Source organism: Idiotropiscis lumnitzeri, chromosome 6 (genome assembly GCF_059441095.1).
Source record: "Idiotropiscis lumnitzeri isolate Australia: NSW breed Sydney's pygmy pipehorse chromosome 6, RoL_Ilum_1.0, whole genome shotgun sequence".
NCBI classification, from domain to species: Eukaryota; Metazoa; Chordata; class Actinopteri; order Syngnathiformes; family Syngnathidae; genus Idiotropiscis; species Idiotropiscis lumnitzeri.
Window position 1 is genome coordinate 14,112,103 of NC_142396.1, and position 16,427 is coordinate 14,128,529.

The following is a 16,427-nucleotide window of genomic DNA, read 5'->3' on the forward strand; positions in this document are numbered from 1 at the left end:
GATGCGTAGTATTATATAAAAACAAAGACTTTTTTTTTATACCGATATTTTGTGTGGTGAGTTCCGTACTGTATTTGGGTAAACCTCAACTGTCCGAGTGCCACCTACTTGGGCTTTCAAGCAAGTTACCGGCTTGAAGGTGCAGGACGCTAAGTCAGCATCTTTGAAGGCTCAAAAAAGTAAAGTTTTACTCATGTACTGTCACTGGCGCTTCAAGAGAAATTTTTCTGGGGTGGCAGGAGGTTCAGTTCGGAACGTATAACCCCTGAAATACGCACGTAGGCACTCACGTATTTCAAATTGAGGTTTGAGTTTATGCATTTCCAAGCAAGTTTTCTGCATGCCATATGAATAACATATCTTATTGTACTTGCATTAACCCAGTCTGTGTCCACTTCTCAACGAGGGCAGCCACAAATTATTATTTTGCTAGTCGATTAGTCACCGATAGTAGTTGAAATTAGTTGACTAATCGGATCAGAAATTGAAGCATATTGCGCCCGTAAGCAGTTGCTCTTACATAACCATCATTAGCAGATGACCTGAATTCTTTAAGGTATGTACAAGCTAAAATTAAAGACAATTACGATGAGAGCATATTCAACTTTGATTCAACTTTGTAGCTTGTGCCTGCATTCCTGACATGTTTATAAATTTAGGTGCATCTTAAATTGAAGGCGATATTGTTGAATGCATTTTAAAATGGGACCAACAACCACTGTATACTATATGCATACTTGAATGTCATTGTCAATTGTATAAAACAGGACCGGTTCTCGTAACTTGACAATGAAAAAAAAAAAAAACTTAGTAAACATTAGTTTCTCTATTTTGTAAGCTCACAGTGTTCGTACGAAAAGAAGAAGAAGAAAAAAATCAGGTGCAAAAAGTCTTTCAATTCCTAATTCTCTTAATCAGGCTGTGGATGCGGAATACCTTCCATCTCCCAATCTGTTGTTGTAGTTGATGCTTCCTAGTACACATTCCTCCATGTCATCCCCGTTTTTTTCCGTTTCATACAATCCCAAAATCTCAATATAGAATTCAACCAAGGTTGACTTTTTTACTTCTCTCTGTTTACATCATTTTATCTCGCATGATCTATAACGTTTGAAAAATGTAACGAGCCTGTTCTGACAGTCTACAACTAGAAAGTACAGATCTGTTTTCAAATGTTGCAAAAGTAAAAGGTCGTCAGAAAATTAATATACTCACGTACAGTTAAAAGACCTGTATGTAAAATCTGTTTAAATGAAGTAACGAAGTATTTGTACTTTGTTACTCTTCACCACTAGCCCCAGTCAAAAGTAAACAATAATTATCATTAAAAAAATACGTTTTGGTTATCCAAACAAAAAAAAAGGCTATTTGACTCCCAATTCCGACTCGCAACATCGTTCATCAAGGTCAGGTTGAGTCGTAATCAAGCCTAGAAATTGTATCACCCGCTTATAAAATGCATAGTCAAACGCACAGTTTATCGTAGGCGTTTAATTCGCTGCTTATAAATACTAATTCAATCAAAATCTTTTTATTTCACCCCTGACAGCTCCAAAATTACAATAGTAAAATCCCGCCTACTTTTTGCTGCAAAGGTTTCATTGAGCGTCCAATTTCTACTCTTCTCCTTATCAAATGTGACACGCATAATAGCCCATTATGTATTCAAAGAGACGCAAGTGAGCGGGGATGGATGAGGCGCGGTGGACGCGCCGTCGCACATTTTTACGCACGGCGCACGTCTGTTCCACTTCCACGTCAGCGTCCAGATGAGGGAGACACAAGGCTCGTCGGCACAAGTATCCCGAGTCCGTTTGGAACATTTCATTGCCTCCTGTTCTCCGACGGAAATACAAGGAGAGCGAAGAGTGCTAAAGCACAGCACCCTTCATTTTTTTTATTTGATTTGATTTTAGGGGAATCCGTCTTTCGCTCTCTCTCTCTCCGACTTCCGTCTTTTCTTTCGCGATAAAGCGCCCATTGCTCATCATCCACCCATCCATCCTTTGAACTGACGCCACCTGTCCAAGTCAGGTAAGACTCGCCATCAAGTTGCTCGCTTCCAAAAAGTGTGTGATATTACGTCCTGATTAATGAAACGTGACTTTCCAAAGTAGTTAGAAATCTTAGTAGGGGCTTCATGCAGCTGTTTATTCTTAGATGCCCACGCAATAATATGCGACCACAGTTTTGTTTGTTTGTATTTTGTTGAAGTACAGTCGTGCTATACCTATGCGTTATTTTGTAAAGTTAAACTCTGGACATGCTTTAAACAAGTTAGGGGAGTGCAGAAAAACATTCGGACACAAATATGTTTTTTTTTTTCATATAGTCGATATATTTCTTTCATGATAATTTCTTTAAGACTCCCTCTCGCCACCCTTGTCACCTGTACGGGGTGGCACAGCCCCATGCTCAAAGCACCCCCTTAGCCTCTTGTCCCCCATCCTCCTGTTTCCAAATGCTCTCCTTTGAAGCGATGATGCCCCATCTGTCATATATGAGCAAAGGGAGACCACGCTCTGCTCCTCTCAATTACTGAATTCTCCTCATGCCAGCTCCAGTGGGACAGGAGGAGGAGCAGGTGGGTGCAAGTCAGTGCGATCAATCAACATGAAATATTCAGCTTTGAATATGCACATGATTTACTCTACTACCGCTGCCCTTGTTAGAATAGTTGTGGCAACCCCTAAAATAAGGCTTTCCACATGTGACATTATTTATTGTGTTAAAAAAGGACCTGCAAGTCCCCCCCCCCCCTTTGTTGTCGACGCTCTTTAAATCGAAAAACTGTGTGTGGTTTGAAAGTGATGAAGAAATTAGGCAAATAGGTGGAGAGGGAGGGCATGAAAGTGTATCATCACAGCCTCTTTCTCATTATGCCGCAGTAAACTCACATAAGCGTACATGACAAAAGCTGGGCTTGGCAACTTTCTCCCCCCTGACAGTCACACTTGTTTGAACACAGGGCACATGATTTGAATAGCAGTAATCCATGCTGAAATCAACAGGCCAGATGAACTTTTTGGCACCTCACTGAGTCGGATTTTCTCCCGCCAAACAAATGCCTAAGCTGTTTAGACTCTTGGCTTAAAATCACTAAGTTATTTGTCTTTCCCATACTGTGGCAACATTACAGAGAGCATCTTAACCTTTTCTAACCACTCGAACTCTTCAGGAAACTTGTACTCTCCCAAACGGCTGCTTTGTGATAATAATAATATCTTTAGGATTTTGCCTCGTGAAATTCGCCCGAGTACCATGGCCCTAAGTATTTGATCTATGAGGCAATACAGTGAAAAGCATAGCCCCATGATATGAGAACACAACAGTGAATAATTAATAACCTTGCTCCCAATTCCAGGAAAACAATAGCATATTGTAGGAACGCTGCACTAATTTAACAAGAGAAGAGAGGGAGGGGGGGGCAAAAAAAACGTTCAAGAACTTTGGCAAAATGTGGAATGCATTGTTATTAGTGTGGCTTTTCTTTCACTCCTTTTTCACCGCTGCAATCTTTTCGCACAGTGTTAAATACAGAGGTGTAAGTGTTGCGTGCTGTCGGCTGTAACGTGTTTGCATTTGAGACTAATCAGAAGCTATTAGATACCCCCTTTCTCACCTGCTGGCACTATGTGAGGTGGAAGTGCACATGCAGGAAGCTATTTTCCACAGGCCTCCTCTCCTGGTTGTCAGCTCCCATTAAGGCGGAAGGTGTCATATCTGTAACACAGCTGAGTGCAGATGGCAGAGTGGAGGGGATGGCTCACCGATTTAAACAATGATTAATGAACAGAGATGGAAAACAAATTACATCGGACTATTGGAGGCAGGGAATTGTTTTTATGAAAATGTTAATTGTTTCTGCCAGGCTGATACCAGGAGTGGGGGAAGGGTGAAGCGAGGGCAAAGCAGCCGTGCAACCAAGGGGCTACTGATAGGGCGTCTACAACCCCCCCGGCTCAGTCTATTGGCGCTTCTTGCATGCAATGTTTAATACCCTACCCTGGCTTGAAGACCACTAATGTGCTGTAACTTTCAAGGTTTGGCTTTTTACGACAAACCCCACGAAGAATTGTCACCCACCACTGCACCAATTAACGTTACCTCTAATAATAAGTGGTTGTAAGTGATGGGAGAAGCCGCTTGTGTTCTAGTTGTAATTATTGCAGGCGGGTGCAGCTGCACTACTTAGGGAGATGATGATAATTATTTTTCTTTTTTCTTTTTTTTTTTTTTTTATTTCCACTGCGGGTTGATTTTTTAAGAGCATCATACACTCATCAGAGTAATCAGGAGAGAGTGATTAGTGAAAATCCACGAGGCTAACAGCTGCCACATTAAACACTTGCCTCTGTTGCCAACACACAGAGCCGCTGCACATAGGACACAGGCCGGCAAGGCACTTCACCTTCAACACCACGTGTGTTTGTTAGAAAGTCAAGGCTGCAAACACACAATTAGAATAAACAGAGATTCTCATGAAAAGGCAAGTTGTTGTGCGCCAAGGTCGAGCTGCGCTGGTGCTCCTATTGACAATTTGGAGTATGGGGAGTCCAAGTTTGATATGGCAAATGGAGGTGTGATATCGAGATAGTCGCTAAACGGTGACCTTGCTCCCGAAAGAAACCCATTTTTAGGACGCAGATGTGAGTGTCGCGGTTCACACGGCCGAATGTGAACGCTGGTGTGAGTGGCAACCAATTGAGGGTGTGGTTTTGTGTCTTTCCCCCATCGTAAGTCGGGACAGGCTCCCGCTTCCCCGTAACCGTGGACAGGATACGCACCACGGAAAATTGAAGGGGTGTCGTCCGGCGTGCGTCGCTTGCCACCATGTAAGGTCTGCTCAACTCAGGGGCTAATTCTCTTAGCCCAGATGTTGCCTGAGCACAGTCCTGAGATCCCACTGGGTTGATGAGCTCAATCAGTGGAATGATGAAAAGATGATTTTGTCCCTGTAATTACAGTGTGTAAACTACTTAGCTAGGATTGCAAAGGAAGTCATTTTCTAATTACGTTGGTACCCCGTTGTCTAATGGTGGATGTTTTGTTGTTTTTGAAAGAGAGAGGGGGTGGGTCGAAAAGGAAGAATATGCATGCGTGTGTGTGTGCGTATGTTGCTGCGGCGAAAAAAAAAAAGACCATCACGAAAGCAAGATGGCTGCCAAATGAGGGCTCATTGAATTATCAGCCCAGTTAATGTGCCTTGGATTATACTCTTTGTTTGTCATTTTTTTTCCTGTAGATGCCATAGCTTAATGAGAAACTGTAAGTGGCATTACCCGACTCCTGCTGTGGTTTTGTGATGACTCGTTTAATGTCTTTTGTTTTTGTGCCTCCGAGTGCTTTGGCAAGTGAAAGTAGACACATCTCCAGTTTCCCCCGTTTTCGCCATCTCGGTGCCACTTTACGAATAAGGAGCAACGTTCTCATCATGCAAATGTAGTCACAGGCGCTCGCTGAGTTAAATGAAATGGCGATGGGAGTTTACAGGGGCAATCCTGCCTTTTTGCACTGTGGGACAGGAAGTTGCACAAACCATGTCAGTGTGTTGTCACCAACCCAAAAAGATCCATTCTTCGAGATCTGTGTGAGTTCTGTTGGCGTTGGCAGCAGGCCTGAGGGGGCCCAACCATCTGATGCAGGCCCGCACCATGTGGATTGGCTTGTCTTGCGCAAGGCATCCCCTACGCACGCCGCACTGTTAACATAGCCCATCATACGCCAAAAGCTTTGTTTGTGTCCAGGAAAGAACAGGTGGCCTGTGCAAACACCAGCAACTGTTTACACATGAGTGATTTAAAATACATTCTATATACACATGCTCAAGTGTGTACGTGCGTGTGTGTGTGAGTGTGTGTTACGGAGAGCGAGAGAGGGAGAGACTACATGTGAAAATGTGTGTCCTTGCATGCACAAAGACACTATTTGATGAGGGAGTATTAAGGAGACAGCGTTTGTATTACTTTATTGTGAGCACAGTTGCCGGCATCCCAGGAAGCTCATGAATGCAACGTTTATATATGACACACTGTAGCAAGGTTAGCACATGACATCTTTGGGAAACTTTGTCGTAGTCATTTATAACAGTTGTCTCTTGCACGAATGAGCTCAATCATGATCCTTGAAAATTAAAATAAAATGTAACACTTTCCATCAAAAGTACCAATATAGATTGTCAAAGTTATACCTAAGTCTTTTATCTTAAATCGGCCTTGGAATCTTTGTATTACATCTCAACAGGTTTTCCATGCAAACTGTACTCGGTGAGCATCACTTTGCATGAACAATGCGGTTTGCTCAAACGCCTCTTTGCAAGCGACAAACTGACGCTCAAATAAGTGCTTGTCACTAAAGGGCCACAGACTCTCTAGTCGTATTTCTCAAGTTTTGATAGCAAAATCATCCATTCTCCACATACACAACAAATGTGTGCGCATTCCTTTATGAGTTCTTTAGCTATTACTCACAAGAAGCTAGTTTGTCAGTGCTGTGTGTGCTCTTTCTTTGCTCCTGCAGTAATGAATGGCGCTGGTTAGACTATTCTATCTCCGTCAGACATTTGGGGGGGCCTACAGAGAAGCTCCTATAGGCTTTCATTAATCTGGTTGTCAGAAAGTGTATGGGTGCTATCTTTTGTGCAGGTCAGGGTGGGCAGCTGCGTTACCACTGCCCCCAGCATCCTGACAGGACACTCCGCAGGATGGTTAGTTGGCTGATTGGTTATGCGTGCGTGAAACGATACACAGGGGCTACGATGTATGGCAGCCTGTGCTTGAATTTTCTTGGAAATTCCTGATGAAAGAGTTGTTACATGTTAGACATGCAAGTCCGAAAACGTGAGCTTGTTTCATTTTTCATTTTGAAGTCGGCAGAGTCTCTTGCATCAACACGTGCAGCACCTGTATCGCAAATGATACTATGAGAACATCCATCGCTCGTCCAAAGAGGGCGCTTTTCTTTTTCACTCTTGATTGTATTAAAAACATACATTATATCGAAAACACTTGTGCCCATGCAGTAAGGGAGAGAGTTAGGGTAAAAAAAAGTACATTTAAGCACCTTTGAATCAATTAATTAATCAGTTCTGAACTTGGCAAAACCCATCAACTCCTTAAATTTGGTCTTTTATTTCCAATTTTTTGTTGCTTTTATAGGAATGACTTCATAAATGTATTTATGTGGCCAGTGTAAGTCTTAATAGCATACCGACGGCCACTTTGCAGTTTTATTGAACTTTTTCATAGCAATCATTTTGACCGAAACATAAGATAACAGTTGAATGAGATAACAATGACATTAATTGGGATCGCCTTCCATATGATTTTGAGAGTCAACTTCCTCACAACTTTGCAATTAGTTCTGCAGATTTTTTAATTGTAGGAACTGCAGTTTTGGCCTTGGATTTTTAAAACAAAGTTATTGTTGTAAATGCTTGGCTTAAAATGTACGGTATAATTACGTTCAGTTTCTGACAACAAAAGTGTGGTTTTACACTGAAAGCTTGTCAAGTTAATTCTCGTTCTACCGAGTGTTTTGGATTGTGTTCTAATAAAACGCCGGAGGAATTGTACGGTCATTAAAGCCTTGCTAAAACAATAAATGTAATGGTGGCGTGGCGCTTCGCTCAGTACTGTGCCTTCCATATTTGAATCAGTATTTATTCTAGAACAATTCAACGTTCAGTTCCTGTAGGTGTAATGGGCAATATGTCCTACAAACACTGAGCAGCCACAATGTTATGAGCACTTAGTCACTACATTGATATCAAATTCAAAAGCTGCATCATATATTCTACCTTTACGAGTATGATTATTTTGTGTTTTGAGTGACATTTTCAGAAAAGTACAGGACATATTTGTGTGGCGGTATGTGTTTGCATTAGTATAGAACTGGAATGCATGCCAAAGATACCCGTCTCCACTAGGTGGGAGAGCTTGCTGCTTCAAAGGCCGCTGGCTCTACAATGGTTAACGTTAAGTGGCTTGAAACCTCTGGATCAAAGGAGTGAAACACAAATTGATGGTTGTAAATAGGTTTCATGGTTTTTTTGTGATGCTGTTTTAACATTTTCCGCTGGATTTGATGCTGTGTTTAGTCCTAGTTTGGCAAAACTATTTTGTATTAAAGCAGTAGATGTCTATACACTCCCACTGGATGTCAGTCATAAATGAAACACTGCTGCTGATTTGTGACTGGATGAGCAAGTCGGGGTTGACTGAGTGGGTGTGCACTCAACCTTCTGTCTATTGCTGCTGAAGTTTGGTTGAGTGGAGTCTAGTTTGGCTTGATTTTTTTGGGGTGGATTTGTGGTTGACCGTAACTGTTTGTTGTTTCAATTGAAGAAACAATACTAGTCAGTATGAATCCATGAAAATAAAAACAATATTGGGGCTTTTTTTTTGTTTTTTTTTTTGCCATGCCTCCGAAAAATGCAAATAGGCGAGTGTTTCCTCTCACAAAAAAAAATTAAAATCAGTGAATAGGTGAAATCGCAAATGACACACCACATATTAGGCAGGGTTCCATAGTATATGGTCATTGATTAAAAAAACAAAACAAAACAAAACTAATAATAATAATAAATACATCCAACAGTGGTTGAAAACCTTTGCACAGTACGGCATGCTCTACATTTGAATCAATATTCATTCAATAATTAATTAAACGTTCAGTTGCTGTAGTTATAATGACAGTGTCCTCCATACAGTAGCCTACGCTTGTCCCTGTCGTGTTTATTTTACACAACAAAATCCAGTTTATAGAAATATGATTGCATTGCCAGATTTTGTGTCGTCAAGTTCACAAAAGCACTTGATTGACTTGAGCAGGATTTTCCATGGCTTTTCCATTTGTCTTAAAAATAATTGCTTTTATTCATAAAGCTTTAATTTCTATGCATCATTTACATTCTGCAGTTTACAGAAGCTGTTTGTGTTCTGCTCCACCAACCAAGCAAATTATTAATGCATTGCATCTGCTGTTAAAAAAGAAATATGCACTTCTGATCTATAAATTTTATTCATGTGCTTCAGCGGTGTCACCTCACTATGGATTTACAATACTGTCCATCTATCCTAGCTGACAATATACAGCAGCAACAAAGTTAAAAGATTACATCTCCACTTGCTTGTTGATTAAATAGCTTACAAATTCTTTTGGCTGACAGCAGTAAAAATAAATGCGGCAATTTTTGATACGGTTACAACGAAAGTAATCCGGAATGCGCAGCTCCCATAGCTTGTTTAAATTTGTGATACATTTCTCCTCCGTTATTGCCTGCATGTAATCGCACCTGCTCCTTGTTCGTCAATGAGCCGCCCTGCCTGAGAGGTGCTGCTGTGAGATGATGTTTAATAGCGTTCAAGCACTCTGTGAATCTGCTCCAAAAAGAGCCTAATACACTCTGACAGAAGGAAAACACCTGATGGCTCCGCTACTGCTCCTAGACACAGATTCCTACAGTAACACACACACACTCACACAGGAAGATTTAATGTTGCAATGGTTAGCTGGTCAAAATACATTTTTCAAGACTTTTTTTGTATCACTTCTATGTGGCAGACATGATTTGCTCCGGGTTTCATATTGATCCGATCTCGGAGCAGACATCTGAGTTTTGCGTACAGCATCTTCATGGTCACGACATACAGGAAAGGCAGCAGGATTTATGTTTTGTTTTGCGAAAAATAATTTTTACGTCTCATTAAATATTTTCTGAGAGTGAATGTGTGGCGTTGCACTCTATTTATAGGACATGATTGTCGTGTGAAAGAGCATCTGTGAATTGCCTGTTAAAGGAATCATAAATGCAGTCCTGCTGTGTCTTCATAACAAAAAGTCAGCCAGAATTTGAATTTGATCAATATTATTGATTTGGGTGCAGACTTCAAATTGGATATACTTAAGCACATTGCATGTCAAAAGCAGCACTCTTAAAATGCCACTACAGTTTTTGTGTGATGGCTTGAGCACATTGTTTTGTAATTATGGACTATTTTTGCAAAATTGTTCACATAAATAAGAAAACCTTTCATGAAAATGGCAAAATGTCACAGTTCTCTTGCAAAAGCAAATAAGTCTTTCTGAACGCTTGAAACGTCTTACAAACTGTATTTTTGTATCAAACAATTAACACAAGCGACCACGTTCGTAAGTACACGATACACACGAATGAGAAGAATGAAAAACACATCTGGCTTTTGCATTCTCTGTCTACAAGGCAACAAACACGAGTATGAGGTCCTACTTTTGTCATAGTTCTGTAAACACACATTGATCCAAATTTCAAGTATTTTTTTGTTTTTATTCAAGGCGTCTACTGCATTACTTGAAACATCAAGCAGACACAAAACTGTGTTTTTCCATGTCTAAACACACACACCACCCCCTCAGTAATTTCACTGAGAGATAGAGAGCAAAAATAAAAAACAAACTCAGTCTACATTGTGCCGTCCCTCTCGGTCATTCCATGGTTGATTTCATGGTCCAGTATTGTAGCTCTGATGTCATCAGTAATTTTATTTCTTACTCTCCTTCCTCCTTCACCTTCTGGTCATCCTCCTCCTCTCCCTCTTGCTTCTTCACATCCATGTCTTCTTCCTCAGCCTCCTCTATTTCTCACTCTTCTCATTCTTTATTCTCCGTCCATTGCATGACACACCGACAGCTTACCTGTGGCTTATTTATAGTGCTCAGGCTCATTGCAAAGTGAACAACCTAATTATCCGAAACTGTTTTCTCCTGTGACAGTGTGGCCAGACAGTTGTCCGAATAGTCTAAATAATAGCAATAAATGTCCATAGTTTTGCAAGGAGTGGGTTGATGATTTGAAAATTGAGTGGAGTGTCCAAAATTACAAACTCGGTACAAAGCAGTCTTCTGTGAGTGGTTTTGCGGTAGACAATAATAGTTTTAGAAATTTGTGTTCTAAGTATCACTGTTATAGTTTAAGCATTCAGAAAAAAAACTGTAATAGAAGCCAATGCAATAACAGTTTAAATGAGTGTAATCCTTGGTGCTAAATACATGCGCGCATGTACACACCTGTGCGGTTAAAAAAAGAACATGAGGTTAAGCAATAGGAAGCACGTTCACTTTTGTTCCTGTCAGATATGATTAGATGAGGTTCGTATGATTGCTGATCGATAGTTGAGTGCAGTCATGCTGCTCAGTTCGTGTTGCTGCTCTTTAACTGTGTGGTTTTGTGTACATCATTTTCATGAGTGACTGAGGTTGCAGCCCAGGATGATGTAAGCCTGTGTTAATTCAGTGCGGACAGTGAAGGCTTTGTTCCGTGCCCTTTGGTGGAGCACAGGCCTCGCTTATGTGACCCCTACCATTGTCGCGCCATGTGAATTTGAGGCTTTGTTTTGCTGCTGCAGTTGAATCAAAGAATGGTGCTGGGGAGGGAAAAAAATGTTTTAAATTTGAATACTTTCCCCCTTTAAACTGAGCTTGCATTTTTTGCATCATTAAGTTGTTTATTTTTCTCAGTACTCCTGTGCCTTAACTCTTTTACTTTAATCTTTCTTTTTTTTTTCAAGATTTATATGGTTATTTGAGAAATGCAAAGGAGAGGCTAAGTAGAAGAGGTCAGACTTTGATGTTTGTGCCGCCTTGGTATTGTGTGTCAGTACAACATACGATTTCCATTTTACCCTTTAGTAGGGGCGATATGTTTGTTGAGTAAGGCTTTGTGGTCGGACTTTATCATCAGTTATCACGGTCTCCAGTGTTAATGTAAAACCACAGGTATACTTAACACAGGATGAGAAGAGTCATAACCTACTTTGCTTCATTTGCTGACCTATTTGAAGTGCATCACTGGTATTATACAGCAGACATTTGAATGACTACTAATGAAGAGAAAGTCACTCTTCTGACGTCAACCGTAGGAGCCAAAAAGATTCCATAGAGATCCATATAGTATATATATTTTATTGCTTGTGAATGCTTTCTTTGTTTAGCGAGAATTTGAATGCACTTAATGTTCCCTTTGTTCTCTCTTTAGGTCGGAGCTGCGACAAGCCGAGATTTCATCTGATCAGCATGAATCCACATCCTGTTTTAAACTGAATAAGTACAAGCAAGCCAGCACACAGTTCACTGCAGACCTTTCAAACACCCCTGACCACTAGCCTGTAACTTTAGCCAGACACTGAAAGGACAGATTCATTAGGCCGCCCACCCGCCCAATTAGGAGCCAGATGGCGCTTCTGGCCAATCAAATCATGGATGCAAGAATTCTCAGCAGCATGAATGGGAGAGTTGAGCTCTCGCAATTCTTGAGGGTCACAAATCAAAGCATTGTTACCCAGGTAAACTCTGTTCAGGATGACAATCGCAAGAACAGAAAGTATCCTTGTCCGTTGTGTGGTAAGCGTTTCCGCTTTAACAGCATCCTTTCGCTTCATATGCGCACACACACCGGTGAAAAGCCCTTCAAATGTCCCTACTGTGACCACCGGGCTGCACAGAAGGGCAACCTGAAAATACACCTGCGTACCCACAAGCAAGGCATTCTGGGTAAAGGCCGTGGACGCATCAGGGAGGAGAATAGGTTGCTTCATGAGTTAGAGGAAAGGGCCATACTGAGGGACAGGCACATGCGAGCCGCTCATGTCGGCCCTCAGCCAACATCTGTCATAACTCAACTTCAACAACCCCAACTGGCCCAGACTCCAAGTCACTTCCTCAACAGCAAGCCCATAGCATCGGCATCCCCTAAAGCCACCTCGATCCACGACGAGACCACCCAGCCCTCACCCATTGGGTTCCGCTGCTCCTTCTGCAAGGGCAAGTTCCGAAAGCAGCAGGAGCTGGAGCGTCACATCAGGATCCTGCACAAACCCTACAAATGCACCTTGTGTGAGTTTGCTGCCGCACAAGAGGAGGAGCTTATTGGTCATGTTGAGACGACGCATATTACCACTGATTCAGGACCAGGACAGAAGACCACGGCTGGGGTAAATGACAAGGGGAAGCCCGGGGGCGAATTCCCCTGTGATGTTTGCGGACAAACATTTAGCCAGGCCTGGTTCCTTAAGGGTCACATGAGGAAACACAAGGACTCTTTTGAGCACTGCTGTCAAATTTGTGGCCGTCGCTTCAAAGAACCTTGGTTTCTCAAGAACCACATGAAGGTCCACTTGAATAAGCTGGCCTCGAAGGCTCATCTGCCCCCTCAGCATGACAACTCTGTTCACATGAACCATTTAACAGAAGATTATCGAAGCAACCTCTACTCGCAGTACATCTCCCGCATTCACAACAGGTTCCTCACCGCTGAGAGAACTGACCAGACAGATTACAGCCACTTACTCGCCGCAGCGGGTGTTGACATCAAAGTTAGCGAGATGTTAAGTCGTGGGGTTTCCCCAAGTCTCGGCCCACTTACTGATGCTAAAAGCTCCTCTTTGCTGGGCTTGAATCACCTTCATCCTCCACTAAGCGCCGGCAATCTGGACTATCTGCAGAAGGTCATCTCCAGCAGAGATGCAGTAAGCTACTCAGGCTGGCAGATCATGACACCACCACAGCACATCGTCAACCCGAAGGATCAACAGCATCAACAGAGCTCCTCTTACCTGTCTGAGCGACGTCTTGCCGTGGATGACGGCAAAGTGGGTCTCGTCGACCAAGACGGCAGTATGAACAGCCGGCCAAGCAGCAAAGGCAGCCTCAGTCATCACGGGCCAACCGAGGTTACCGCAGAAACTGGAAGCGCGCTTGAACGCCGACTACAGTCTTCTTCTCCTGCTTCAGCGATAGGTAACATAGTTTCGTAGACACAATATTATATAATAATGGGATTTTTTTTTAATGAAGAGGTTACTTGGCAGTGCCACTGAGGGTCAACCCTTAATGTAATACATCATTTAAAACTTTTGAAATCCATAAATATGAACAAATAATATTTACTGTATTATTATTATTATTATTTATATGTATATGTATTATTCAAGAATATTTATTAGTTTTTTCACTTCCCCCCAGCCTCAGTGGAAGTCAAAACTCAGTACCTTTTTCCCCACAGGAAAGAGGGCCAAAGTATCACCATAATAAAACATTAACTGCACAGTCCTTTGGATGACTATTCACTATAATACACGTGAGAGTGTAGTAAGATAACCATCATCCAAGTTTAAGTTCACCACAAATGATATTAAGACAAAAAGCAATCAAGCAAATCAAGCAAGCTGTCATTGGACAAAAGGCAAAGTACAGGAGAGATGAACATTCATACTCACATTTTGTCTCCAAATAGCTTCACATGCATGTTTTTGGAATGTGGGAGGAAAGTCAGCTATCAAACTAGGGAAAAGTTGATAAATTGTCACAACAAAATATAATACTCATTTGCCAAGAATTTATGGATAGCTCATCTTTACAAATCCACATACAAGTTCTGGAGCATTTGATGGGGTCCTGTCAGCATATTGAGAAGCCACGTCCAATATATTGTCACTGTCCTGTGAAAAACACAGATTTGATCCTTTTTATGTGAATTGAGTTTCTGCCTTACAGATAACCCATTAACTTGGACATGAAAAAAAAAAGACAAAAACAAAATTCTGTGTTTTTCACAGGATGGCGACAATATGTTACTTCGCCCTCATTTGATAAATTCCGGAAATCATTTTTTTCCCCTCAATTTCTACCTATTCAAAGATTAAAAAAAACGAGTCTGTTTTTATTTTTATTGCAGTGGTCGTTGAAATGCATGACATCATCGTGGTGTTTTTGGGTGTTCACTGCTTAGCTAAAATGAAGGGTAAATTGGAGACAGGTGTCAGTATCATGGAAATGCAGTGTGTAATCTACAACCACAATAATAAAAATGAATTCCTCTCAAATCCTGTCAATCAGAACTGAGCATTATAATTTTTGAAGAAGCAGGCTTTTTAGACATCTCATTGTTGCCTAGTGAGCATAGTTAAAAGGGATTTGACGTTTTGATTTGTCTTTTTTATTTATTTATTTTTATTATTGCAAATATTCACAAACATGCAGATAAAAGAATCGAGAGATGAATAACATGCAATAAATGTCCGGGGCAGATTTAAAGTGCAGATGTTTATATGGTACATGTCGTGCCTGTAGCCCTTACATCATATTTTAATGTCTCTGGCAAATCCCCTAACTTCAAGGAACATGAAGTACTGAATCACTGTAGCATACCTTTAATATTTTTTTCTGCTATCTTTGTGTACTTTTCGGCGGGTTGAAAAGAAAAAGTCAAATAACTGCATTGCATCATCTTCAGTATATGTTTTCATCCTTCAAACACAGAAAGTGGATGTGAAATGCGGGGTCAAAAAGTGCACAGTAGATTTTACTGTCATGCACAAGGACTTTGTCTTCTTTTTAAAAAGATAATGGCATCATAGGCATTGTTGGGATAATTAGTATCCTCTATTTTATATCTGTCACATCCTCAACCAATTGCCTCCGGGGGCACAAGATGTTAATGCATGCCATCTGGTGTTTTTAATGATTTGATCTATACCACCCAGTGATTTTTATGATTTGATCTACCACCTGGTATTTTTATTGATAGTCTTCTGTTCCACCTGGTGGTTTGGATGATTTGGTTCTCTGGGTAAATGCCATTCTTGTCATGGCATCCTGCTAACATGCTATCATGGGCCTAAATTACTGCCATAACAGTTAAGAGAAGAGAGGACGCTAAAGCCATATCGTGTTGTTTTGCCATCAGTTTGTCACTGTGGTTGTTGTCTACGACTAAGTAAAGTCCATCCAAGTCTGATGTGCTCTTGCGGGCCGTGTAGCAGAGATAAATGGATCAGGCCTAATCTCATTAGATGTTTTGTTTACACATTGTGCACATATATACCGCTATCTGCACCTTTTACATGGAATTGAAGGCATGTGTTGGCTGAATCCACTTGTAGTTTCGCTTTTAAGAAAAATGTTTAAGCACTGTTGTTTTCACTTCTCCCCTATCTCCGAGACCATATGCTGTCATTTGTGGAAAACCTTTATGATCGCTGGCGAGCTGAGGATTTGAGCGCACATAGTGCAGGGATGGCACATTCGGCATCAGACTCTAATTTCAGTCAATATTAAGCATGGAAACTAATTCATTGTAAAGGTCAGGCGTCATTGCTTTAGTCAATGATGAATCCGGCGGGCTCGCTCTCTCTGTCTCCCCACGCCCCCCCTACCGCTTTTCCTCTCTGTTCTTAGTCCTGTGTAATGGTAGACTCACTCTGGGGGCTTAGCACCGCATTGTTTAGCTCTGACAATATATCCCTGAGACCTCTGCAGCTGCTCCCCGCGCTCACAATGACAGATTAATTAACACAATCACACACTGCTGGCCCGGGCTCAACACTCAGGTCTGCTACAGGACAGATAGGTAAATCCTACACATATGGCCAACACGCACCACTTGATGAGGC

At 41.5% G+C, this 16,427-nt stretch overlaps 1 protein-coding gene across 2 annotated transcripts in view; it reads left to right on the forward strand.

Annotated features, from left to right (window-relative positions):
• Positions 1 to 1,620: 1,620 nt before the first annotated feature.
• Positions 1,621 to 16,427, forward strand: part of LOC148335348 (zinc finger protein 536-like) — a 30,363-nt gene continuing 15,556 nt past the window's right edge. The window contains exons 1-2 of one of the 2 annotated variants that reach the window (XM_088298934.1): positions 1,621 to 2,034; positions 12,014 to 13,773. In XM_088298934.1, coding sequence (XP_088155060.1) covers positions 12,210 to 13,773 — 1,564 coding nt within the window. In that variant the 5' untranslated portion in view covers positions 1,621 to 2,034; positions 12,014 to 12,209. Of the gene's footprint in view, positions 2,035 to 5,232; positions 5,269 to 12,013; positions 13,774 to 16,427 lie in introns of those variants that run through there. The other variant, XM_088298935.1, reaches the window with a different exon arrangement.